Here is a 27,250-nt window from a genome sequence, read left to right on the forward strand (position 1 = left end):
GCCGGCCCGGGCCGAGCTGGGCGGCCGCGCCCCGTCACCGCCCCCGCCGCCATTTCCCGCCCGCGGTGCCGCTCCCCGCCGGAAGGGCTGCGCGCACCGCCGCGCCATGGGCGGAGCAGGAAGTGACGGAACCATGCCCGCACCGCGTGTCGGGAGCCGTAGTGCGGTGGCCCCGCCAGGCAGGGTGCGAGCTCTGCCGCCTGGACTACAGCTCCCGGCGGCCCCCGCGGGCGGGCAGAGAGCGCGCGCGGGCCGGAAGTGCGTGAGGCGGAGGCGGAGGGGGCGCTTGGTGCGGAGGGGCCGCGGCGAAGCGGCGCCGGTGAGTGCAGGGGCGCGGGGAATGGTCCGCGGGGTCCCTGCTCCGCCCCGCCCGCCGCCACCGGGAGCTTCCCTTACCCCTCCCTCCCCACCGGGCCTTCCGCGGCCGCCTCGCCCCGGCTCTGCCCACTCCCCCCTCCCGTTCATCCTGGGCCTTCCCGCGGCGCTGCACCCCCCCTCCCCAGTGTCGTGGCCCCGCGTGTCCCCGGGCGAGGCTCATTCGCGGCTCCCGAGACCGCTCCGGCCCGGCCCCAGTGCGCCTCGTGGTGGGCCCGGGCCCGGCCAGGCCTTGGCGCTTCCTAGCGGCCCCGGGGCCGGTTGGGCCCGCCCGGGCCTTTCCCGGTGCCGCTCGTGTTCCGCTGTGGTCTTCGCAGACTGTTGCTCTGTCCTATTCCCGGAGATCCCCGTCCTCCGCCCGCGCCTCTGGGCCGCGCCACCGCAGGTTCCCGCCCGCGCCGGTGTGTCCCGTAGGTCCCATCCCGGTGCCGGGGGCTCCGCGTGCTGCTGCGGCTCGGGAGGCGCTGCAGGGGCCACCGGGGGAGGCGGGCGGGGCCGGGGCAGCGGGAGCGGCAGCTCGGGGAGGCCGCAGCCGTGACCCCGCGTCCCAGCTCCCGCGGGTGTCTGGGTCCCGCACCGGCGCTCAGCACCGGCCGCTTCACGGTGCAGCAGGAAGGATTTGTGCTCTCCCATCGCCTGCTCTGCATCTTGCTTAAACGTGAGGTTTGGCTGACTTTAAGGCGATGTGACGGAAGGAGTGTTGCAGTGGCTCAGACACACGTGTGAAGCCTGAGTGTTCATTGTACTCGGCCTGATAAGGGCTTTTCCCGCTAGTTCGTGTTGTGTTGGGGAGATGAACGTGTTTGGGGTTTCTACAAATGCATTTCAAAGCCTACCCAAAGTGACTGTCACTGTATTCCCTGCTGGATAAGTTTCTGGGTGTTTGCGTGGAAAGTGACACGATAAGTCTGAAATTAACAGTGCTCCATAGAATCACAGAATGGTTTGGGTTGGAAGAGACTATAAAGCTCATTCAGTCCCTCCCCTGTCACGGGTAGGGACACCTTCCACTAGACCAGGTTGTTCCGAGCCCCATCCAGCCTGACCTTGGACACTTCCAGGGATGAAGCAGCCACAGCTGCTCTGGGCAACCTGTGCCAGGGCCTCACTACCCTCATAGGGAGGAATTTCTCCCTAATCTCTGATATAAACCATTCAGATATAAACAGCTTCAGTGTGAAGCTGTTCCCCGTGTCCTGCATTGAGAGGTGCAGGTGAACTTGTGTGTGTAGTGTGAATGCAACAGCATCCTCTCAGGACCTGTCAGAGGTGGGGGACTGCTTGATTTTTATGTGTACAGCGATGTGCCAGGTGCTGTGGCACAAGAAGAGGTCTGTTCCTTGAAATAAGCAATTTAAAACCGTTTGGAGGATGTTCTGGGTTGTCTTGTAGCTGGTGGTGGAAGAGAAGAGCCTTTATTACAGCAGCAGCGCAGAGGCTGCAGGGTCACAGCAGCAAATGGATGTTTTCAGACTACTTTTCCTGAGAGCACAATTGAATCATCCAGTTACTCTCTGGAAGGTCTCCTGAGAATTCCCTCTCACAGGGAGTGAGGGCAGATGCTGTGTCAGTGCTGATGGCGTGTGACATTTTGGGTGGGCTTTACTGTGCCCTTGCTGGGTGCCAGGCTGGGAGTGCTGCTCCCAGGTGTTGGGTGTCATAACCTTGGCTCCACTCAAAAGGTGTTTCAAGGCTTTACCTCTCAGGTTCCCTCAAAGGGAGTCAGTTGTAGGCACAAGAAAGCACGTGCTAGGACACAGCAGTGACTTCTCCTGGAGTCTTCCATGGCTCCTCTGTGTCCTGCTCTGGAATTTCACAGGTGCCCAGCACGGAGTGAGGAAATAGTTGGCCTGGTGACCTCTCTTGTGAGTTGCACAATCTCGCAGCAGATGAGAGGACAAAACAAGGCAGTTACTGTAGAAAGCTTTTGCAAATGTACATTTTTGTGTCATAGGATCCTCTGGAGGGTCCATGGCCTTGTGATTTTTGTCTAACATTTCTTTGGGTGCTGCTGCATATTTTTGATCTGCATCATTCCTTCTGGGAATTATTGTCCCTACTTCAGCAGGAACAGGGAGGACAAGTAAGAACTCAATTTGAACAGTTACCTCCAAAGTCCTTAGGAAGCAGAAGGTTGGGAATGCTGCTCCTGAGGCAGTGCTCCAGTGGGTGGGCTGTGGTGTCTGTTCCATATGAGAATGTGTGATTTGGAAATGCTACAATCTGGTCACAGGAGGTTGCAGAGTTCTGGGATCTGAACCCCCTTCCCCTCCAGCTGGGGGTCCTGTCCATGGGATGAGGGAGACACAGGACAGCCAAGGCCTTGCTGCCTCTTATCCCATTTTCACATCCATTTTGTCCAGAGATCCAAAGGGGAAGACTTTTACCTGCCAGTTTATTGTAAAGGATAGACAGGCACTGGAAGGGGCTGCCCAGGGAGGTTTGGAGTCCCCATCCCTGGAAGGGTTCAAGGAACACCTGGATGTGGCACTCAGTGCTCTGGGCTGGGTGACAAGGTAGGGATTGGTCACAGGCTGGACTCAATGAGCTTGGAAGTCTTTTCCAACCTCAGTGATTCTGGAAAGAAATGACCTGGCCCTGGGAAGGAGTTGCCTTTCCAAGGTGCTGTAAAGCCTGGGAGCAGTGACAGCTCTGGCTGCAGCCACGTGTCTGCCCAGACTGTCTTGGCAGCAGCAGGTGCAAGTGGTGATAGATCCGTGCTCATGTTCTTTGTCTGCAGGAGTCCTGCCTGTGTTTCTGCTGAGTTACACACTGGTGGCTTCCTGCTGTTGTCCATCCTTCCTAATTCCCTGCCTCTCTGTGAGCTCTGTGTCTCTGGAAAACAGTTCTGCTGTCAGTGCTTCAGCAAGTGCTGTCTGGGAAGAGGCTTCCCTGGACACTAGGGTTTTGGAGCAGCTGTGTGCCCTGACCTTAGCTTCACTTCTAATTCTTTCTCATGGAAGTAACTGTGTATTGTAAATAAAATGGGTATTCTGCTGTTGGGGTTATGATAATATACTTTAGCTGTCTGCTGTTTCTCCAGCTCATCTAAGAATGGAGGTCGTGTAAAATATTAAAGAAAACAGTCATTTGGGTCAGGCCGGGCCTGTGTGCTCACAGTGAGGTGTTTGAGGCTGCAGGAGAGCTGGTGAATGCTTTCAGACATGGGTGTTGCTATTAGAAAACAAAAACGTTATGGTTATAAAACACCAGGATATAGAATAAATAACAATTCATACACATCAGCAGATCTAAATTTGGTTTACCTGCTCCCACTGTTTCTGCTGTTAAAGAAATTTTGCTTTGGGAGGCCTAGGGTGCGCTAAACTGGACTGGACTGAGGATGCTTTTCATTGTAAGGCTATGATGTTCCCTAGTTGTATCCCTGAAGGAATAGAATGGTTTTGCCAGAAGTTTGAGTATTTTTCAGCTCACTTGGCTTTGTCTTTGTGAAACGACAGTTTGTCGTGGTGGAACTTGTTAATTGTTTAAGCAGCCACGGAGCCCTTGAACTTTTTCTCCATTTCTGGAAAAGTTTACAGTATCCTGAGCTGTGTTTCATGGCTGCATGTGCCACGGCAGGAACGTGGGGTTTGGGTCGTGTGGTTTCCTCGGAACTGTGGCAGTACAGGGTGTTCTTTGGTGGGGCAGGAATTTCAGGGTGTCACTGGAAGAGGGAGGAATGGTGGTGGTGGTGGTTGCAGCAGCTGCTCAGGTTCCCCAGGAGGCTTGTGCCAGGTGATGGTGCCACGCTGTGTGACAGCTTCTGGTGGCAGCGGGGCTGTGCTGGTGCCCCTTGAGCTGCCCCTGTTCCTTGACACAGTGTTGCCTGTGCTGGATGGGTCTGGGAACAAGGCTTAAACTGCTCTCTGGGGTTCTGTAGTGGATCCCAAGATGAGTAAGTTGTTAAATTTGGCCCTAGCAGCTCCTCAGGTCTTTGTTCCCGCTGGAGCCAGGCCGAAGTGGTGCCTGGGAAGGAGTCAGTGCCATTTTGTTTCCGGATAACAGGCTGGGTGTGTGGGTCTGGAGTCTCCTACCCTAAAGGAAACATCCTTCCCCTCCTCACAGAGAAACTGTGTTAGCAGAGCCTCAGCGTTGAGGGAGTCACTGCTGGGAGATTGGAGAAGTTAAAGAGCTCCTGCTTAATTTAGCTTTATCATGTCAGAGCTATGAATAGTGAAATCACGGGATCACATTTCATGCCAGCTGGGAATGGTGTTTGCGCTGCCTCACTCCATGGTAACCGGAAGCTGCCGGGCCATAAGAAAAAGTGGATCTAATGGCACACAGAGATGGCATCCGGCTGCACTGGGGGTTGTTTCCCAGCCAAGGAGGGGTTTTCTGTCCATGCCCGTTCTCCTGTCACACATGAGCACAGTTTGTACCTGTCCAGTGTGCGAGAGTGAGGCCTGTGCACAGCTCAGCCTTGCAGCTCCAGTGATCCCAGAGCAAGTGCCCTGCTCACCATTTCACCTCCACATTCGTCACCCGGCCATTTTTAGCCTGCCGTGATTTACAGGGTGAGGTGGGTGCACAAACCCCAAAGAGCCCCTGCTGGGACCGCGGGGTGCTGAGCTGGCTCAGCCAGCCACTGCTCCTGCTGCTGCCTTGGGTCACTCCTGCCTTCAGCTGAGTGAAAGCTGCAGAGGAGAGCGGGGCAGGGAGCCCCCCGGGAGTGTCAGCTCTGGGAGCACTGAAGGTGATGGGGCAGCGTGGGGTGTCAGGCTGGAATTCTGTCCTCCAGGGAGTGAGGCTTAGCATTAATGATGTTAACTAACCTATGCCTTAACAGGGGGCTGGACATGTGATACCAGGTGGCATCGTGTGCGCTGTAATTTACACCTGAAATAATTATGGTTGTTGCTCCTGTGGGGCTGTGGGTGAGGTTGGTTTCCCAAGTTGAGACCTGTGTATGCACTATCTGATAAAATGAGATTATTTTGGTGGCCTTTTTTTACTGGGAAACACTGCTGGGATGAATGGCTTAAACGAGAATCCTTTCTTGTGCTGCTAAAATGGGATGATTTGCCAGTGTCTGGTTTGGTTTCAATATGATTTCCCCTTTTTTACTTAGGTCAATTGCTTCTAAAAAGGCAGTGTTTAGATCCAGAATTGATGGGACGCTTGTACAAGGTATGTGAACACAGCATGGAAAATTGTTCAAATAAGCTTATTCTATATGTACAGGATTCCTGTGGACAGGCATTTTCCTGTTTCAAAACCTGGCAGTGTAGGGATGGCATAGTCTGGTGCCTTGTGCTTACAATAATGCCACAATTAAATTTCTTTTTTTTTAAAAAGAACTTTAAATGTTATACTGGGTTATGGAAATCCTTTTGCTTGTTTTCTGCTGAGGTAGTTAAGTTCTGATTCCAGTTAAGGTAGAGATAAAAGCGCTGGCTTGAGAATATGTGAGTAGTTTTGCTTTTTTTCAACTTCTAAATGAAATTTGCTGGAGTTTGTATTTTCATAGGTCAACCGTGTGGAGAGGTGTAATCCCTCAGGAGGTTCTGATTTGTGTGTTGCAGAAGAAATTCTAAAGAGCTCCCAGTCAAACAGTTTTTCTATTACTTGCTGTTCATTTGGAAGCAGAACTTCCACATTTTTTAAGTGTGTATGGAGCCTGCTGGGCTCCAGCTGGCAAACACCTGAGAGGATGGAAATCTCTTGGTGGGTGCAGTTCATCCTCCCTTTGCTGAGAACTTCACTTACACACAACTTTGAATTCGTTGAGTTAATTAATTTGTGAATGGTTTTCTTAAGGAAAGTAAATTGGACCATTTCTTGCTTCTTGTGGGGGTTCCAGAACTCCAGGCAGGGATTTCCAGCCCCCCAGGGATTCCCAGACCCCCAGCAGTGTTGTCAGTGCTTTAGTTCACATCTAAAGCTGCTCAGAAAAGTTGGGCTATACTGTGAGAATGCCATCAGTTTGGGGAAAGACCTGATTTTTCAGCTTTTCCCAAGATGTGTAAATTTGGAAGGAAAAAGCTGATTAAATAGATTTCCCCCCCTTTTTTGAAATTATGGGTGTTTTCTTCTGTGTTTAATAGAAATTCTAGCTGCCCGACTTCTGTAATAAAACCACCCAGATTTCTAATCAGCTTTTTCTTGGATTGTTTCCTTGAGCTCCCTGTCACTAAACTGTCTAACAACATATATGACTTTTTAAGCTCAAATATATACAAAATAGTTTCTCTCAAGGAGCCAGTTTCAGAAAAGTCACTGATTGGGGTTAGTAGCTGATGAAATTATTTGGAAAGGGATTGTTCAGCACTGCAATCTGCAGAGTCAGTCCTTTCCAGAAGAACCTGTAAATATTCTTCCAGCCATTCCATAGAACCTGCTTCTAATTATCTGAATCCAAGGCTGGAGCTCAGGATTAAACTTCTTTAGGGATTAGTTTAATGGTGTGAAAACCCAAATGTGCTTGAAGGAAAATCTTAATTTTGAAGGCACATAGACTAGAGAGAAATTGAAACTGCTGCTGACAAATTTGTGTTTCTCTTGCTGTGGCAGAATAATTCTGGAGGTTTACCCCCAAGCATGTTTGGCACATTTTAGAGTAGAACACTGTTTTGTGGTTGGGTTTTTGGTCATTTTTTTTTAGCAGTGTTGTCTGGGACATTTTCACTGAGGAGGTCGGTAGGTGTAGTTGTTGCTTTAGTTAACGTGGGTCATAAACCTTCTGAAAACATAGACTGGATCTGGGAAGAGAAATCATTCTGCTTTTTGTTCCCCCAATGAAATTTGATTATAAATAACATTTTAATTTGCTCCTCTCTGGCTGGTGGCTGTAGGAGCTGTGCAGGTGGCTCTTCAATTCCTCTCAAGTGTTTTATTGATATCAAGAACATATTTAAAGTTTGGTCTTTGACCAAAAGTTATCTTTAAAAAGGAAGAATCCAGTAGAATGTAGAGTTGAGTTCCAAGCTAACAAAGATGAGTCTGCTCTCTGCACTTGCTGCTGCCCTTCAGGGATGTGGAGAGAGCTGCAACTCTTTATAAGCTTATTTTTGCAGTGATTGTTGTTGCCTCATTGTACAGAGCGCACTTTGTAAGGTGTTTTGTGGGATTATTCCTTTTTTTCAGAATGAACTAATCTTGTTTGGGTTTTGGGGCTTGGGATTAGGAATTGTAGAGCTGGCTGAAGGAGAATTAATTTTTTTTCTTCCCTGATAATGAAGGGTGTTGAGCAAATGAAGAAGTTCAGCTGTTCCTCCCAAGCTGAATGTCTGTGCTGGTGACACCAAATGGATGCCAAGAGGCTCGGGCAGAAATGTGCTCTCTAATGAGGTGCCACCTCATTTGCCTTGGGCCTCATAGCAAAATAAACCACAACAGCTTCACTCAAATGATGGCCAGAAAAAAACCCAAATTTTTGCTTTCCTACCACACTTCTACAGAGCTTTCTACAAATGCTTTTACAAAACATTTAATATTTATAAGCTGAGTGTTTGCAAACACCGTATGATAAATGGAAACCACTGTAAGGAATTTCACCACACTGTGCTCATGTACTCAAGCCCTGTCACTTGTTTGCAGGTGTTTTGGGGTTTATGCTCAGATATGAACACAAACAGCTGCCTTGGCAGGGAGGTGTGTGCTGGGCAGCTGTGGTGCTCCTCACTGACACCTTGGGATGGAGTGGGCTCAGCTGGAACTTGTGCCAGCTGGCTGCTCTGGGCAGGGCTGTTCTGCAGCAGCTGGGAAAGGGCTGAAATCCCGATGTGTGCTGCCTGAAAGACCTCGAACAAAAGGAGTGGAAGATGGAAAGAGTCATAAAGTAATATAGGCCAGTTGGACACAGGGAACAAATTCCTGGAAAAAGGCATTGTGACAACCAGTAATGTTCTTCATTTGACCCATGACTTGGCACATGGAAATGTTCTTTACAGTGTTCTAGAATAAGAAACTCCTGGACTATGATTTCTACTTCAGCAGAGAGTGTTGAGCACGTTTCCCAGTTTCCTGTCCCTATCTGGAAGAAAAGTTTGCTGCTCCTGCCTGTTGTGTGTCTGTTTGCTGCTCCTGCCTGTTGTAACTTGGTTCCTTTTTCTGTGCTCTAAACACAAGCACAGTATTTTTCTCCAAAGGAGAATCCAGGTTTTGCGCTGGATGACACCTCTGTGTGTGGAATTGTACCAAAACTTGGTGGTAAAAGTGGGAAATAGGCAAAAAAACCAAAGCCCAAGTGTTCTGTCACAAGGCAGGAAGTAATGGTTATGGCAAACTCTTTCTGGCACTGTGAAAGGCTTGTAAGATATAAGTTGAGATTTCTCTTTATGGACATTTAGACAGATGGACAACAGTAAAAATAATAAAAGAAGGTCTGTGGCATGCTGTTCTTTGTGGCTTTTTCCCAAGATTGATAAGCAGGATATAAAAATCACAAAACTTTGCAATACAACCTTCCCTCTTGGATGACAGCAGGACTTAATCACCAGTTCAGAGAAAGGTTTCAAGGCTTCTTGAAAATTGTGCTTTTTCAGTGAAGTAAGGGCAAGAATTAATAGCTTTAAGCAAGTCTATTTTATGGCTGAACACAGAGTAAATTACATTCTTGTTGTTGCATTAGAGGTTTAATAATACAGAGTAATTTCTGAGGTTGTGTTGACTGTTGTTTTCTCTTCTAAAACCTCCACCCCTCCAGCAATGCATGGAAGGATTCTGAAATATAACTGTAGACCTGTCAGAAAAGCTCCTGGTGGACTGGTGGCTCCCTTGGATATCAGTGATATGCTGATGGATGAATTGTCAGGAAAACAATTGTTTCTGTTCGCTTGTGGATTCCTTTAACAATATGGGAAAATTCTTAGTCCTGAGCCCAGTAAGACCATTCAAATGGGCTGAGAGAAATGACTCCAGCACAGCTCTACAGGTGCACTGACAGATGTGTGTCACAGGAGGTGGGATGGGGCCAGGGAGGTGGAACAAGGAAGGAAGAAAACATTTTTCATGCAAAAAGTCCATGAAAAAATTCCTGGTCAACTGCAGTGTATGTGCTCTGTGAAATACTGAGGATCTGATGAATGTTTTGGGTGCAGCAGGAGCTTAGAGCAGCCAGTTCATCATCTGAAAATGCATTTACAAAGGTGTATTTTCTTCTCATTACAGGTTTTCTTCCTGGTTTCATAATTGGCAAAGCTGAGACAGTGAAATCTGACTGAAGGGTGCAAAGTGTGAGCCTGCTCAAGCAGGTAGGCGCAGAAAATAAAGTCTTCACAAGAGGTAAAACTGACTGTCTTGGGATTTGGAATAGACCTTCTTATGTCCCTTTTCTTCTGGGCATGCTACAAGTTAAACTGATGGTAGAATTCTGCTTTCATTGATGATGTTGCTGTGCAAAAAGTATGGAGCAGGTTTAGAAGAAACAACTCAGCATTGTGTCTTGGAGTGTTTGGGCTTGTCTTCTCAAGTAACTGCAAAATATAAGGGTAAAGTATAACAATTTGGTGAAATAATCTTGGATGTCCTGGAAGAAGTAGTACCTACTTTTGTTTGTTTAATTCTATATTGACTAATCTTTGGATTTACGCATTGGTGATTTTTGGGAGAAGAGCATTGCTTCCCCCAAATACCTTAACTGGCCAGATTATTCAATGTCACACTGATTTATGTGTTAAATCCCATATTCTGCCATGTGCCCTCCTCCAGCTTTTGTTCTTTGCTTGAACATTGCATTGATTTCAGTCAGTGGCCTTAAAAAATTTTCCTTAACTATTGTGAACATTTAAATTCCAAAGCTGTGGAAGATCATGGAAGTGCATAGCAGTGAGAGACTCTCAATGGTGACCTTTTTTCATTGCTGCAGAGCAGAGCTGAGCTGCTATTTTGAGTTCTGTCAGGAGGTAAAACATTAACTTTCCTGCCCCTGTTTCCTGACAATAGTTTGCCTTCTGGGCAAAGTCCATCGTGGTGCTTTAGTGGGAGCATTTGCTCCTCTATTGTTTCCATCAGTGGTGTGCTGGATTGCCCTGAGGATTCAGGAATGGAGAAGGCAAAGTTTGCTTTATGTGTGGTTTTATGACAGATGAACAAGCTGTCAGGTATCTGTTTCTCAGGAGGTATTGCCTCACTAGAGCTTCTAAACTCAGCACACATCACATCCAAAAAACAGTGGATGTTTTTGGAAGGGAGACTGCAGTCCTTGGGAAGATCTGTTGGACAGCTTAGAACTGGGCCTGCAGAAGAGACAAACCAAAAAAACAAAAGTTGAAAATCGCTGGCAGTGCTTCCAGCAGGACGTGCCCTCCAGATGTGTGCAGTCACGATTGTCTGCTGGGAGAGATCTGGGTCAGGCATTAGGATCAGCCTTGTCCCTTCCCTGGTGCAGGTGGAGCTGGTGTCAGGGGCTTCTGTAGCTGTAGAAGGAAATAGGAAACTGTAGGACTCTGGCAGGGCAGATTGTTAAGGACAAATCCACATAGCACTGCAAATGCTTCTGCTGCAGTCCCTGCTCAGGGCCAGCCACAGCATCTCCAGGAGCTGTGTGCCCTGGGCACAGCTCCGTGGGCAGGGGAAAATGGGAATGGGAGGTCAGCAGCCAGTGATGTTCCCAGAGTTTTCCTTTGCTTCGCTTACAGGAACCTCTTTATTTAAAAAATGTATTTATTAAACCCTGTTAGTAAGAACAGATTCTGTCAGAGCAGGGTATTTTGCTGAACATACTTTATGAGTCAGTCATTGTTAAAACTAAATGTGTATCACAGTAAGTTTACAGCTGCAGTTAACTCAGGGAGCTGACATGACTCCAGTGTGCCGTTTTTTTAACCTTTTGAGTGCTGATAGAACATAGCAACTCTGTTTCTATCCTAGTAGGAGTTACCTCATGTGTTAGGAATGAATCAACTTTATAAACGTTGGCAAAGATAAAGAATCCTTCTGAAACCAGACGTGAGCATTTGGCACACATCACACACACCAGGGTGGTGTTTGGCTGGGAAGTGCTGTGGATCAAAGTGAAAGACAAAAATGCTTAAACAGGTCAAAGTAATACTTTTAAAATCTATTTTGGGGTCTTCTTGGGATTTCCTGAGCATTAGTGCCACATCTTCTGTATCTTGCAGTAGTTCCTGTTACCATTTCTTCTGCTCCTCTTCCGTGTTTTGGTTTCCAGTGCTCAGCATTGGATTATTTTGGCCAACAGAGTAGGAAGTGTTGCTGGTTCAACAGACATATTCGGTAAATTAAAAGTAAATACTTAAAGATTATCCTTTCACACATTCTTTCCCTGAAAAATGAACAAGAACAAACTTTGATTCTCAGTGACTTTTTTGGTGGTGACTTTTGATTTTCATCCCTGGGGCAACTTATTGGTTCCTAATAGAACAGGAAGCATTAATTTTACTTTTTTTTTTTTTTTTTTGGCATGCTTTCTGATGTGGAATATATTCAAATACTTTAGTTGAATCAATCTAACATCTGTAGCATAGCGAAAGGGAAGAACAGGAACATGCTACACGATTTTTTAAAATAAAAGCCAACTTCCCATTTCTAGAAAGTCCCAGCTCTTGTTATGAACCACCACCCACTCTCCCAGCAGTTGCTCCTGTGCTGGGCATTGTGTTCTTCCTTGAAGTGCTCTGGTAGAAGTTGAAGCCTTTGCTAACCATATATGTAATTTTGGAGAGTGACTGAAAGTGAAGGCATTGCAAGTCAGTCCTCTGGAATTTCCTTAAAATGGATATAACAGCAGCAGTACTTGATCAGTTGTGTTTATGTACCTGAATGTCTCTATTTTTAATCAGTGGGTAAAAAAAATATTAAGTTTGTACTAACATAGTTCCTTTTTATTTCTGGCTCTTTTTCATTAGTCATTTTAGCTGAGAAGTTTGTTGATAACTTATGGAATACTCATTTAATGCAAATTTTGCTCACTGGTACAAGAGAACAGATCAGGGAGGGTGTAACTGAAAGATTTGTGTGGTCACATTATTCCCTGAATCATCTTCTAAGGGACTCTCTAACCTTTACCTGTATACATGCCTGAAAATAGCCCAGGTAATTCATAATTATGGCTATTTTGAGTAATTTCGTGCTACAGTGTAATCTCTTCTGTCTCTGAATATTTGGAAGGACATCTGATTTATTTTGGCTGCAACAGAACTCCTGGCTGGGTGATCCACTCTGGTGACTGATCACAGCAACTGCACGAACTGCACAAGCAGAGAGGACAGGATTGAACCTGAGCAGAGCTGTGCAAATAGGGTCACATTCCTGTGTCTTGGGAGTATCAACTTTTTTGTGATTCCCTCTGAAAGTTTAGATAAAAGTCTGTGGGGTGGGTTTTTTGACGGTAAGCTTTTTTATTTCTTCCCTGTGTTTTAAAGCAGTGGCAGCTGGCTGCACAGAGAGGGATGTGGGCTGCAGTTACATGGAATTTTCACTTCCATGGGCTGGTTTGTCACTAGAAGTGTCCTTGTCTCAGCCAGCAGTGTAGCTCTACTTCTTCCCAGGTTTGAATTAACTTGGTGCAAACTGAACTGTCACACTCCCGTTTGTGCTTACTCTGGATTTAGAGCCTTTTATTCTTTTTGCAGTTTTCCCCCTCAGACCAAAATAACCCTTCTATTCTGAGCCCAGCACCATTCATCTGTTCCTAGCAGGCACTTCAAACATTCCTATTTCCAGCCTTATCAAGCTCCATGTCCCTGGAGTCTGTCAGCCTGCCAGGTGCTGCCTCTTTTTCCTCCTATCAACCACATGCTTCATTTCTCAAATACCTCTATTTCCCTGTTTCCCTCAGGTGCACTGACAGGTGCTTGCAAAGATGTCTAAAACGAACAAATCCAAGTCTGGGTCCCGTTCCTCCCGCTCGAGGTCTGGATCGCGGTCACGCTCCCGTTCCTTCTCCAAATCCCGCTCCCGATCCCGCTCCATCTCACGGTCAAGGAAACGCAGGCTGAGGTGAGTATGTGCAGCCCTGGAGCCAAAGGGTGGAGCAGGGCTTTTCCTCCCTTGCAGGTGGTTTGTCACTTAACTCTTTTCCAGGGAAAGGCTTTGATTAGATCCCAGAACAGATAATGTCTTGTGTTGGCTGTTTCCTGCCAACCGATGCTGTTTGGGTGTTTTCAATGACTTATGAGAATAAATTGTGAATAAATAAATAAATTAGGAGAGTGAGGTGTTTGTCAGCAAAGTCAAGATCTTTCTTTTGAGACTTAGGCTTTTTTAAGGCTTTAATGTGATTAATCACAGGCTCCAGGGGCCTTTGCAGATGTCGTGTGCTTTTCCCCTCTCGAGAAGTGAGTTCAAGCAAGTTTTAATATCAATTTAAGACAGTGCTGTGAAAGGTAGGGGCAATTCTTGTTATTCCCTTGCCCCTCCCCTCAATATGCAGGAACCAGGTGACAGGAAAGATCCTTCTGGAGGGCTAAAGTGGATAAAGATAATTTTGCTGCAGTTACTATTGAGAAGTCATTAATGTGCATAATAGTTGTTTTTGTCTCCCTGAATTGCTTCTGAGCAGGCCAGTTACAGGCTTGTGTCTTCCCTGGATGTCTGTTTTTTCCTTTTCTCTTGGCTAAGCATTCTGCATCTGGCAAAGCCATTCCAGCTGGATGGATTGTAATGGTGTTCTCCTGCCTTTTCACTCAAATGAATAACACGTATTCTGAAAACCACTGGGCTCTGAGCACATGCAAGTGTTAACAGTTAGAGATTTTTAAAATACAGGCACTCTAATGAATGTACAGTTTGAGAGAGGACATGACAAAACTAAACTAGAGGCGGAGACTTGAGTCCAGCCGAGCCCTTTGCAGAAGAAAGCTGGAATGCTGGAAGATCTGTGCTCATCTGGGAATATCTCCTAGCTGTGAAGGACCTTTGGCAGTTGAAAAAAAGGCACCCTGTGCAAACATGATTGTTTCCTTTGTGCTGCTGCTGAAGCTACTTTTGCTTTGTAAATAACTCCTTTTTTTTAAAAAAAAAGAGTTGGAATGGAGGGGGTCAGCCCAGCCCAGCCCCTCTGCCTGGCCTTGGGATGTGCTCCAAGGTAGGTCTGGTGGGATCTCGGCATAAAAGGCCATTGCTGTGTGCTTCAGGATGCACCAGAAATTGTTTTACTCTTCCTTTGGTAGGTTTGCTGTTTTTTCTAAATTACAGCGCCATGTTGGAGTCTGCTTAATATCTCCTGCTTTCTTTATGACTTTATTTCTCACTTCTTGTAAATGCTGGGGATTTAGCCCTGGAGCAGTGCAGTGCCAACAGCTCTGGGGCTGGCAGAGTTGGGGGAATTATAACTTTTGGTGCTTCCTTTACTGTATAACTTTTACTGTATTTTTCTAAAAATATTTCTGGTAAATAGTCTCTGCAACTTTTGAAGCGAAATCTTCCTGCTGCAGCCTCTCTAAAGCAATAGAACAGATTTTGGAAGCGGCATACGACAGGTCCTTGCTGATAATTGATCACAGATGCAGCAGTTGTCTGAAAATTGAGCGTCTGTGTTCCTCATGCCTTGGACTAGAGCTTGTTATAACTGGTCCTTGCCTCCTGCCTCTCTGCTTTTCCTTCTGATCGCTGTTTGAATGAAGAAGTGTCTCAGATAAGTTTCTTGGTTGTTTGAAGGATTGAAAAATCTGTTAAAACCATTAAGCTGTTTGTTAGCAATGATTGGAGTATGAATAAGAGTTTCCGGCTAAACTGTAACTTTTTTGGTAGGAGGAAGAATTGGAACTGAAGTTCATCTCTGAGTGCACATATGTGCTAATTGTGTAGGAATCCCACCAGCAGGTGGTTCTCCCTTAGTTCTAGGGGTTTGGGGTGTGAGGGGTGAGGAGCAGCACTGAGATCTGTGTGAGGAAGTTCATGTCCATTGGAGTACGACCAACGTGTGTGTCAGAGCCAGAGCTCGGAATGCAAGGAAGGGCTGTGCAAACTGTTCCAATGAATGTTACTTAATAAAATTCCATTCGGAAAAAAATCTCTTTTCTCTTTCAACTTCCTAGTTTGGACAGTCCTTCCCGTAGCTCTGGTATCCGAGCTCCAGTGGGACCTTTAAACAGTTACACAACCGCAGCAATTGAATGGGAGACACTGTTGGGACAAATAGCCCCTGGAATTTGCGTTTTTCCAGGGTTTGTGCTTTCCTGGATTCAGGTTTGGTGGATGCAGGCAGCGGCACCCCCAGCGCCACCTGGCGGTGTCCCGGCGCTGTCCCTGCCCGGGAATTCCATGGGATTGTGCCTGTGATGCACCTTTGGGAGCTTAAAACCACAGAGTGCTCTTCACCTCTTGAAGTGCAGCCGTTTATCTGGATTATCAGAATTTTAAAGTACTCGAGAAGTTGGGACGCAAGAGGAGGATTCGGGATTTGTTCCAATAACACTAGCATGATTTGCATAAAAAATACTTCTTAGTGGATGAGGTGTAACCCTGACCTTGAGCTGTTAAAGGCTGGATGCTTGAGGTCTGTCACTTTTTCTGAAGCTGGATAGCAGCCATGTTCATCCCAGCAAAATGGAGAGCAATGTGTGCTTGTCATGGTCTCTGCAATGATCCTGAAATCAAATATTTGACAGTATCACAGCTACAAGTTATTTTCACTGCAGTTTATTCATGGCAAAGTGTAATACTTCAGTCAGGTAAGGGTAGACCAAAGAAATTTCTTCTGAAATCTTAGAAATTAGTTTTTCAAATTCTTTTTTTTTTTTTAATAAGGCTTCAAATAAAGAGGTGTGGTAGAAGAATAGACTAAACATAAATTATAAAAATAAACTATAATATATTGGCGTAATTTTTTTTTTCTTTTATCAGTTCTAGGTCTCGTTCAAGATCCTATTCTCCATCTCATAACAGAGAAAGGAACCATCCTAGAGTCTATCAGAACCGGGATTTCAGAGGTCATAACAGAGGATACCGGAGACCATATTATTTCCGCGGCCGAAACCGAGGGTTTTATCCCTGGGGCCAATACAACCGAGGAGGATATGGGAATTACAGGTCCAACTGGCAAAACTACCGCCAGGCCTACAGCCCTCGCAGGGGGAGGTCGCGCTCTCGCTCACCCAAGAGAAGGTCTCCTTCCCCACGGTCCAGAAGCCATTCCAGGAATTCTGATAAATCATCTTCTGACCGGTCAAGGAGGTCTTCTTCTTCCCGCTCATCCTCGAATCACAGTCGGGTTGAGTCTTCCAAGCGTAAATCTGGAAAGGAGAAGAAATCATCCTCCAAGGATGCCCGGGCATCCCAGGCTTCGGGAGATAACCAAGGAGACGAGTCTAAGGAGCAGCAGTTTTCAGGAACGGGGGCTCAAGACGCCAAGGCATCCGAGGGATCAAAAGCATGGCAAGATGTGAGCAGCTACGGCACGGGGTCAGCGTCCAGAGGGTCAGTGTCAGAGCTGAGCCCCCGGGAGCGCAGCCCTGCTCTCAAGAGCCCTCTGCAGTCGGTGGTGGTGCGGCGGCGCTCACCCCGGCCCAGCCCCGTGCAGAAGCAGAGCCCGCCGCGCTCCAGCCCGTCCCCGATGGGCTCTGCCGCCCAGAGCGGCTCCACCTCCTTCCAGGGGGGATCCCACCAGAGCCCCTTCGAGCATGGCTCGGCAGGGATGAGCCCCACGAGGAAGAGCCCGGTGTGCAAAAGCCCCACACCTGTCAGTTCGCTGTATGGTGCCACTCCGAAGGAGGAGGGCACAGCTCCTGGAGGAGGAGCCTTCTCCAAGAGGCAAGTGATGTGTTTTGTGTTATTTTTTGGGATGTTTTTGAGGAGCCAGCTGCACATGTGGGTGCTCCCCATGCGCAGGGAGAGGGGCTGGGGAAGGCTCCAGCTGGGAAGCTGTGCCAGCGCATTGCCAGCTCTAGGCCTGGTCCTGTCTGAATTACGGAAAAAATATAGACAGCCCAGAGTTGTACAAAGTTGAAACTGGTTTCCCAACTTGGATAAAGATTGTATATGTTCTCTGCAAAAATGTTCATAGCCCATGAACACTTGAAGATTGCCCAAGGAGATTTCTTGGCAGCTGGAAGCTCACATTTCCCAGTTATTTACATGTTGGTTATAGACATTTTTAGTGTTGCCTTCTGGAATTGTGTTAGGTACTGTAAATTAGAAGAAATTAATTAAATCCTACTGCATATCCTGCTGCAAGCAGCCCGAGGCAGGTGCAGCTGCAGTGCTTGTGCCTGTGTATGTGGGTAGGATGAGAAACTAAAGCGCCAAATACCTCTCTAAAATGGGGACAGCTTTCCATGCAGAAGGCATCTGCTTCCATCATTCTCTTGAATAGTCTGCTGCAGATTGTGCCCAAAGGTGACACTTTGTTTTAAAAGATATAGCACCATTCACAAGTGCTTTCAAGTCTTTATTGCTTTTAAAGATGTTTTGATCTGATTCTATATCAAGGATGTCTAAAATTTAAAATGAAAAGGGAAAAAAGACCCTGTGACTGTTTGGGCTTTCCAAAGCACTGAGCTGGTGTCTGTGGGCTTTTCTGCTGTCCCACAGAGCCAGGGTTTTGATTTGTGAATGCTTTAAAAACGTTCAGATGCTATAAACCAGCTGAATTGTTCTCACCAGAAGTGTTTTATCTCTCCCAGCAGTGTATTCTCCTCTGTTAACCTGTTTGCTTTTATTTGTATTTGCAGTCTGTCATGAAATATTTAGCTTACCTATGAAACTTGCATCCCAAATTTGAAGTAGCTTTTGAGGCTTTTATTTCCAGTGTGTTGTTTAAAGCAGAACAGCCCAATTTGAAAGGTTTGATGTGTTGTTCTCCTGAACCAGGTTTGTAAGTAAATAAACGGAGTGGGTAAGATGTTCCTCTTTTCCTTCCAATGCATCTGTGGGTCAGCTGGGTTTGATTTGTTATTGAGCCTCATTCCATCAGTTCTGCATATCCATTTCTTTGTACGTTTGCTGAATTTAGTGAGAACAGAAGTCTAAATCCAGGCTGAGTAATCTGCTAGACATTTTAATTATTTTAGGGCCTAGAGGCAGCTTTCTATATATGCATAGCTTGGTGTTCTCTGAAGTTTGACTCTTTTAAACTGAAGCATTGACCTCATTGAGCTCTAATAAGAAACTTCCTGTAATGTCTGTTTATGACCAGGTATCTGGAAGAGCAGAAGACTGAGAATGGGAAAGACAAAGACCAGAAAGTAACAAATGCTGAGAAAGAAAAAAGTAAAGAAAAAGGGAATTTCTCTGAGTTGGGATCAACAGATGGAAAGGCAAAATCTGACTCGTATGGATCAAAAACTGACTTGGAGAAGGGATACCGCGGCAGCCAGTCGCCCAAGCGCTACAAGTTCAGGGATGACTTTGACAAGCTCAAGGTCCCAGAGTTCCACAAGGAAGGTCATTATGGGAAAGATGAAACAGATGAGCAGGACAAGAAAGACAAGGCAAAGGGCCGGAAAGATTCGGAATTTGATGATGAGCCCAAATTTATGTCTAAAGTCGTAGCGACTTCAAGTAAAAATCAAGAAGAGGATAGGTCAGGAAAATGGGAAGGTGTGGTCTTCCTGCCACCTGGGAAAGAGAAGCAAAGGAAATCTGATGAAATGGAGGAGGAAAGCTATTCTGAAAGATCCAAAAAAGAAGAGAGATCAGGATCCAAGAGAGCTGAACCTGGTCACAGGGGTTTTGTACCTGAAAAGAATTTTAGAGTGACCACTTACAAGTCAAGCCAGGAAAAAAGCTCTTCCCCCCCACCAAGGAAGGCTTCTGAGGTGAAGGAGAAGCCAGGCACCAAAGTGGAGGGGCTAACTCCTGGCAAATCCTCCTTTTCCATTACTCGTGAGGCCCAGGTCAATATTCGAATGGATTCCTTTGATGAGGATCTTGCACGGTAAGGATCTGCCAGCTTTGGAGCAGTCTCAGTAGTGATGTTTTTTCCTGTTTCTCTTCCTGACATCCCCATGTGCTTGCCAAGTGTGAGGGAGGCTAAGCAATATTGCATCACACAGTTTGTGGTTTTGGGAGCTAGAGGACTTTTAAAAGCTAGAACTTTTTCCTGACCTTTGCTATGACTGGATGTAAGATTAGTTTAGGGTGCACCAGGCTCTGGGAAGAGTCCCAGACGGAGTCAGGTACTCTTGACTGAGGGAGGTAGTTGGGCTGAGTTGGGCAGGGGATTTACTGTGCTATTTAAATCCATTTGATTCTCTGCAGTGTGTTTTACTACTCTTACTCTCCATGCTGCATTAGACTGGTGACCTGATTTATCTCAGTAACCTGGAACAGTGTGTTTGGGGATATTTAAAGGAGCTCCTTGCTCATGCTGTTGAGTGTTCATGGGTGCCTCCCTTATACAACATAAACATCAGTGAGCTCCCAGCTCCTGCAGAATTAATCAACTTAAACTGCCCCCCTTCACCCCATTCTTCTATTTCATGAGCTCTTCTTTTTCCAGTCCCAGTGGCATTTTGGCTCAGGAGCGCAAGCTCTGCCGGGATCTTGTGCACAGCAACAAGAAAGAGCAGGAATTCCGTTCCATTTTCCATCATATCCAGTCGGCTCAGTCGCAGCGAAGCCCTTCTGAACTGTTTGCTCAGCACATAGTGACTATAGTCCATCATGTAAGAGGTGGGTCAGGAGTCCGTGTGTCCTCAGGAAAGGTTCACTCCTCTGTTGATCAAATAAGTGGGGTTTGTGCACTCCAAATGCTCAGAGTTGTTTTCCAGCAGATATTCCAGAGATGAGACCAGCAGCCTGATGATGATCATCTTTATTTACGTAAATGCTCTTCTGCACAGGCAGAAGGTGTTTTTGTTTTTACCTGAGAAATATTCAGTCTGGGACTTAGAATTGTGTGTTCTGGTGAAGGTGTGACTCACTCAAAGAAATTGTTCATTTCACTGAAACATGAAAGATTGAAACTGGAATTTGTCAGCAGCATTAAAGCTCATCACCACGGTGCTTCACTGTGCTGCAGCTGGGTTTTAACAAGCTGTGGGATTGGTGGGCTTTGTCTTTTTAAAAAAAACTGGCACTAAAATTTTGGCATTGTTTGTTCAATCCCCCAACAGAGCATCACTTTGGATCCTCAGCAATGACACTGAATGAACGTTTTACCAAATATCTAAAGAAAGGAATGGAACAAGATGCAGCTAAAAACAAAAAGAGCCCTGAAATCCACAGGTGGGTGCCATTATACACTGTCTTAATGTTGCAGAGGTATTCCAGATTTCATTTCTTAAACTCTGGAATAACTCCAGAATAATTCAAGTATATAACTAGCTTCAACCAAAAAAAAAAAAAAAACTGAACAAAAAACCCCAAAAAAATGACAAATTTTGAATACCTTTGGAAATACTGATCTGCTTTAAATGGCATTTGATCTTAAAACTTCAGATTCTTCTTATAAGCAAGGTTATAACTGTGTATTTTCTTTGCTTTAGGAGGATAGATATATCTCCCAGTACTTTTAGAAAACATGGATTCTCTCAAGAGGAATCGAAAAGCTCCAGAGATCCTGGCTTCAAGGTGAACTGTTTCTCTGATTAGTTTAATTCAACAAAATGAGTGCATTGGGCATGAACTTAACAGTGATGTTTTTGTTTAAATTACTCTCTACTTAAGTTTGTGTTTTTCTTTTAAGGATGGGCATAATTCTAAAAATGAACTACAAAGGGTTAATTTTTATTAAAAATGTATCAACAACCTTTGTGAAGTGGTTAGACTATGGTAAATGACCCCAAAGTCAATTGAGGTGAGCTTGAGAAAAAAGAGAGGATTTTTGGAACAAGTGCCCATGATGAGAGAAGAGACTTTTTGTGATATTTTTCTGCTTGTAAGTATGATTAACTCCATTGTTACGTGCAATATTGCCAACCATGTTTTCAAAGACATGCATGTCAAAAAGAGGAAAGTAAAACTAAATGCTGAGCTAAAGCAGATACACTATTAAGCAGATGATAAATTTTGTTCTAACAACTGACTGTGCCATTTCTGTTGATTGCTGTTACTTTAACATTCAGCACTTGTCTTAGATCCAGAGCATTTGGGATTGAGTGTTTTAGCTTTGCTGAGTAGATAAATGTTAAGCCATTGCACTCACTGTAAACAATCATAAAAAAGGCTTAACGTAAAATGTTTGAGATTTTAACCTTTGTTTATTCACCTTCATACATATTTACATTGAAGAGATTTTAACCAGTCCTGCTGAAACCTTACTTGTTTCATATTTGTTTTCGATTTTTTCCCAAACACACTTGTGGCTTGACATGGACGATGGTGAGATGGATTTGATGGGCCTGAACTCTGAGCATCAGCTTGGCGCAGAGTGTGTTATAAACGTGGTTTCCAAACAGCTCGCCAGCCTTCCGTGAAAACAGACGTGCCCTCCCAAACCCAAATAGGTGTTTGCTGTGCCACATAAGGGAGCTGCTGCCGATTTTGTCACTTATCTGTCATCCATCGTGTTGGGAGCAGTTTTATTCTCAGAGTAGAAATTAAAGCTCTTTGCCTGGGGAAAGTAGAAGAGCAAAATACCAAAACAAAATGCCTGCTCTCACTCCTGCGTTATTTGACATATTTATTTAAACAAAAAAGTGGTTAGAAACTCATGTAAGTAAAAAATTTAACAGCTAGAGAATTACTAATCCTTTTGTATTTAATTGAAGACGATTAATTTGATGTATGTTGCATATCAAGTCGTACAGTTCCCAGGATGGGTGTTGTGTAGATGCAGTAGCAATGGCTGAGGCTGGGTGTTGGTACCAACATGGTGTAAGGCTTCCTGCAGCCCTCCTGCTGCCCTGTTTGTCAAACCACAGCCACTGTCACTTTGGGCAGGCAGCAGAATCTCACCCAGGTGCCCCAGGGCTCAAAGGGAGTGAACACAACTGCTCCTTTCCCAAAGAAACTCCCAATCCCTTCTTGAATTACCAATTTAAATACAGCTCAAAGCAAGCATTACCAGGTGTCTTTTATGTTTGTTTTTAATTAGCAATGTAAATTTAGTTTTAATTTTTCAAGCAGCTGGTGGGTTTTTGCTCTGTGAGACACCAGCTTGCTTTAGCAGACTTGGCAGGACTGTGGGAGACACACACAGTGTGTCTGTGGGGCTTTGTGGCATCTGTCACACCAGCCCTCCAGCCCAGGGGAAGGAGCTGTAGGTGACGTCTGCACCAAGTAAATCTTCCTGACAGACGTAGTCATGCCTCCCTGTCCATGGGATGTTGGCCTCCTCCCAGACCCCTTGGAGACCCCTTTCAGTAGTGTCCTCCTGCCCCTTGGATTACTAATCTTGGGGATCTCCAAGCAGCAAAGAGCTTTTGCTTCTCCCAGACTGTCACTTCCAGACCTGGGGATTAAAATCCCTCTGGCCCCTGCCAGGTGAGGCCTTGTCAGCAGGATGTCAGGTGCTGCTGGGCAGGACCAAGCACCCATAGGTGTCAGACAGCTCTGCCCTGCTGTAGTTGTGATCCATAATCACCTGGATGGGATTCCCAAGTTGTGGGGATGGGAATGGAATTCCCAAGCTGTTCACATCCCTCGCTGGCTGGGGTGTACAATAAGTGTCAGCTTCTGTGTCTCCCTCCCCTCTTCCAGACTGTTGATTTTAATGCTGTTTAAAGAGATTAAAAGTTTAAAAAGCAGTGATATTAAGTGTAGGAAAATTGAATTCTGACAAAGGCAAACTTACTTTAGTAGTGCATTGTTTGACATCTTAAAGTGGAATATTGATTAGTGCTCAGTTAAACTCCAGTTCTCCAGAAGTCTGTGCAGTCAATAGCAAAGTAAATGGTGCTGAGCTGGGGCACTGCAGACCTTGTGTTCAACTCTGCCCTCCCTCTCCCCTGCGTTTGTAGGCTGAAGGGAAATATAAGGACGACCCTGTTGATCTGCGCCTTGATATTGAACGCCGTAAAAAACATAAGGAAAGAGATCTTAAACGTGATAAATCCAGGGAGTCGGTGGACTCGAGAGATTCAAGTCACTCAAGGGAAAGATCAACTGAGAAAACGGAGAAAAGTCACAAAGGCTCAAAGAAAAAGTATGTAGGAAACCCAGTAGCCATTTCCTTGTGCCTCTCGTGTCTCTGCTGCTCAGGCTGGGGATGATACCGACTACAACAGTTGCACACAGAGTTGTGCACCTGTGACATAACTGCTCCAGTGGCCTGAGCTACCCCTCTGCCTGTCATCTCGCTATGATTGTATCTCTCAGAAACACTAAATAATTGTAAAAGGTAAATGGGAAGGCTCCATGTGTCAGGATGGGTGAGTCGCTTTACCTTCTTGTTCCTCTTGTGTCAGAGAGAAACAGCCATGTTAGAATGACTTGGCTTTGATGTTCGTTTAATCCTTTACTATTAGCTTAATTTCCCATTTGACTAAAACTTCATGGATGCATGCTAAGCTGAGAGCAGATGGTGTAAACACCTTAGGAAGGAGCAACAAGTTCCTTCTGGAGAGATCTTGGTTCCTGTGTTACAGCCTGAGCTCTTACTATGGCTTTTCCTCTTACAATGGGAAAAGGAGAGCATGGCATTGATAAGGGAGTGGTAACAAAATAGTTTTTTTTATCAGATGGGTCACAACTGAGTTCCTAATGCTGTTATGTCCCATTCCCCTCCATTCCCATCACTGAAACAGGAAACACCGACGGGTGCGTGAGAGATCCAGATCCAGTTCCTCATCTTCGTGGTCCTCTCATTCAGTCAAAGCAGAGGAGTATCCTGAGGAGACTGAGGAGAGGGAGGAGAGCTCCACAGGCTTCGACAAGTCCCGGCTTGGGACCAAGGAATTCACTGGTCCAAATGAGAGAGGAAGAGCGAGAGGGACCTTTGTAAGTGTTTTCTCCACCCCTGCCTCAAGTGTTGATTCCCAAAGTGGGCAGGAAGTGGCCGTTGGGTGTTGCTCCTTTGGTTAAAGCTGCCCTGGAGAAGAAGCCCTCAGGCAATGCCTGGTTGTATGTGTTGAGCCCCAGTGGGATCTCTCCAGGTCTAGGACACAAACCAGGCTGCTGGGGATGTGCTGTGGGCAGTAAATTCCAGATGGGAGGAGCAGATCAAAGCCTGGAAGCTTCTGTGCATTAGTGATGCTGAGCAGCCTGATTGGCACATGCTGTGCTTCCTTTGGGACTTGGCCACGCTGTTTGCAGTCTGTGTACAGAGGGATCTCACCTGCTTGGGGTTGCCCTGGAAATGCCTCTACATGATCTTCAGCAGCTTTGCAGGAACTGTGATGTGCTGTGTGATCAGATGAACTAAAAACCTGAAAATGCACTGTCCTTTTGCTTTAGTGATAGGTTAAAGGTGTTTCAGATGGTCAGAGAAGGGATGTTGGCTCTCTTGGAAGCTCTAGAAACTGGCTGAGGTGGGAGGGCGCTGCCTCTGCAGCTGTTCTACTTTGTTCAATTTTTCTCCTTTGTGTTCCCATTGCAGCAGTTCAGAGCTCGAGGGAGAGGATGGGGCAGAGGCAACTTTTCAGGCAACAACAACAGCAACAGCGGCGGCAACAACGACTTCCAGAAGCGGAGCAGAGAGGAGGAGTGGGATCCTGAATACACGCCTAAGAGCAAGAAGTACTACTTGGTACGTAGCTGGGTGCTGGGACACCCATGTGCTCCAGGTGTGTCTGGTCTGGGGTGCTTTAGAGGTGAAAGCACCGTCTGTCACTGACACACCAGGTAAGGCTTCGGGTGACGCTTCACAGGAAGCTGCTGGCTCGTGCCTAAAGACAGCTTGTTCCTGCTCCCTGTAGAGTGGTTCCCATTAAGTGGATCCCCAAGGGCGGTCGCAGAGGCGCGGTGCAGGGCAGTGCCAGCCTGTCTCACCTGCTGTCCTTGGCTTCCCGTGCAGCACGACGACCGCGAGGGCGAGGGCACGGACAAGTGGGTGAACAGGGGCCGCGGCCGCGGCGCCTTCCCCCGGGGAAGAGGCCGCTTCATGTTCCGCAAGTCCAGCACCAGCCCCAAGTGGGCTCATGACAAGTTCAGTGGGGAAGAGGGAGAAATCGAAGACGACGAAAGCGGAACGGAAAATCGGGAGGAAAAGGACGCCCTGCAGACGACGGCCGAGTAGCCGCGGGGTCCGCGCGGTTCCGGGAGCCCTGGCAGGAGGGGAGGGGTCAGGCTGGTGCTGGGGTGTCAGGGTGATCCCCACATGCTGAGCAGAGCCCTGGAGAGCAGCTCGGAAACGATCCCGACGTTATTTAACTGCATTTCCAGAGTTCAGCCTTCCCAAGCACGGACTGGGACTGATCCTTCATTTACGCTCGGATCCACTCCTGGAGTTTCTCTTCCCAAAGACTTCCCTTCTGGACTGGATACGGTCAAGCACTGGGTGAGACCCCAGATTTTCCCTTCTCTGTGACCTTACGGATGGTCGGTTATTTTTTGGTAACAGGCTTTGAGGACGATGTGGTTTCAGTTTGTGCCCACCTGACCCCACCAGTCCTGACATTTTGTTTCTCTTTTATAATTTGACCCAGTAACAGTCGGGGTTCACTCGCCCGCTCAAATTTTCCTCCCCTATTGTGTATTCAATTTTCTAAATTCATACTCTGCTTATTTTAGGCCTTTACATACGTAGCAACATCAATTCAGAGATAATTTTGGAAACTATTTTTGGTTCTTATAAGAAAACAATGAAGCATGTGAGTAAACATCTAAATGTTCACTTGTTGGGACCAAACTGCTATGACTTTTTTTTTTTTAACTTTTTTTATGTAACAGTTGAGTTTAGGGCCTTTTAAAAAATATTGTTTTCCTTTTATGTTGGAGGTTTAACAAAATTAGCATGGTTTAAAAGAGGAAAAAAAAGATTACACCCTACTTCTGGCCACTGTTTGTGTTCACTATTAGGCCTGGTGTGTGCTGGACCCCAAACTGCTTGTAGCATTTGTCTCCTCCCTGCAGCTGGTTGTGACCCGAGTGCCCTTTCCAAAGTGACACAGTTTTCTAAGGAACTTCCGAATTCTTCTTGGGGAAAAATATAAACAGAGATGAGAATTTTTCAATATTTTTTATTAATCTTTTTATAAAACCAAAAGGCAGATTCCTCCTGAGCTGGTTGAGGACGGCCCTTAGGATGCATTTCTTTTTATCTTCTACTTTCAAAGATATTCTGGAGCAGTTTGTGGAGGGTTCCCGGCCGGGTCGTGAGCCTGGGCGGGGAGGCACAGCCGTGCCCGCGCTCCCCCTGTCCCTCTCCCCAGGATTGCTGTGCTGTTCCCCACACACCAGCTAGAGTTTGGTTTGTTTTGACTTGAACAGTTCCTGTTTAGCAAAGCCCCGAAGTTTGTTTATGCAAATAAAATACAATAAAATAAGTCGTAGGTGTAACTCTGCTTGGTTTGTGTCCTGAGTTGCTGGGGGAGCCTGAAAGGACCAACAAGTGCCTGGAGCAACAGGGGAGCAACTCTGTGTTGGGGTTGATGTATTAGTAGATTTTTTCAGCCCCTGGTCTGCAATGCAACCTGTTTCACCATCCTCCTCTGCCCCAGGGCTGATGCCCAACTCCTTCCCTGCTCCCAGTTCAGTATTGCTGGGTCAGATGCATTTGGCCAAAAGGAATATCCAATCTCCTGGACCAGGCACCAGCCAGGATCGCTGGTGTCACACTGACCCTTCAGGCCCTGCGGGGGGACAGCAGTGGTGCGGCCACACCACCCCCTGCACTCAGTCTGTGGGTTTTGGCCCCTCTGTGGTTTGGCTTTCACTTCCCCTCCAGCCGAGGGTGACAACCGCTGTGAGACCTGTGTGATGTGAGCTGTCACCTCGGGCCACCTTGCTCTGCACTGCACCAGCCCTGGCTGCCCCCCACACCCCGAGCTCTTCCCCAATGCCAGCGCTGAGACCCTGCAGTGGCACAGATGGCCCAGCCCTGCCCAGGGCTGGAGAAGGTGGGTGGTGGCTCCAAGCTGGGAGTGGCCAGGGGGACACAGGGCTCTGGGGTTGTGCTGTGCCAGCAGTCCCTGCCTGCGGTTCC

The 27,250-nt window shown here is 46.6% G+C and overlaps 1 protein-coding gene across 8 annotated transcripts; it reads left to right on the top strand.

Annotated features, from left to right (window-relative positions):
- Positions 1 to 188: 188 nt before the first annotated feature.
- THRAP3 (thyroid hormone receptor associated protein 3) lies at positions 189 to 26,604 on the top strand. Of its 8 annotated transcripts, none has more exons than XM_085080958.1 (13): positions 189 to 319; positions 5,450 to 5,508; positions 9,490 to 9,572; positions 13,121 to 13,281; positions 16,129 to 17,034; positions 18,419 to 19,159; positions 19,724 to 19,896; positions 20,340 to 20,451; positions 20,712 to 20,796; positions 23,127 to 23,311; positions 23,913 to 24,105; positions 24,704 to 24,853; positions 25,489 to 26,604. In XM_085080958.1, exons 4-13 carry the CDS (start codon positions 13,145 to 13,147, stop codon positions 25,519 to 25,521), a joined length of 2,715 nt encoding a protein of 904 aa, XP_084937084.1. In that variant the 5' UTR covers positions 189 to 319; positions 5,450 to 5,508; positions 9,490 to 9,572; positions 13,121 to 13,144; the 3' UTR covers positions 25,522 to 26,604. The 8 variants fall into 8 exon arrangements, with proteins under 8 accessions (XP_084937084.1, XP_084937085.1, XP_084937083.1 ...); XM_085080959.1 differs by lacking the exon at positions 25,489 to 26,604 and adding an exon at positions 25,023 to 25,163; XM_085080957.1 differs by having other exon boundaries at positions 190 to 319; positions 24,707 to 24,853; positions 25,121 to 26,604.
- Positions 26,605 to 27,250: the final 646 nt, after the last annotated feature.

Source organism: Lichenostomus cassidix, chromosome 23 (genome assembly GCF_008360975.1).
Source record: "Lichenostomus cassidix isolate B80296 chromosome 23, HeHo_3.0, whole genome shotgun sequence".
Classification (NCBI taxonomy): Eukaryota; Metazoa; Chordata; class Aves; order Passeriformes; family Meliphagidae; genus Lichenostomus; species Lichenostomus cassidix.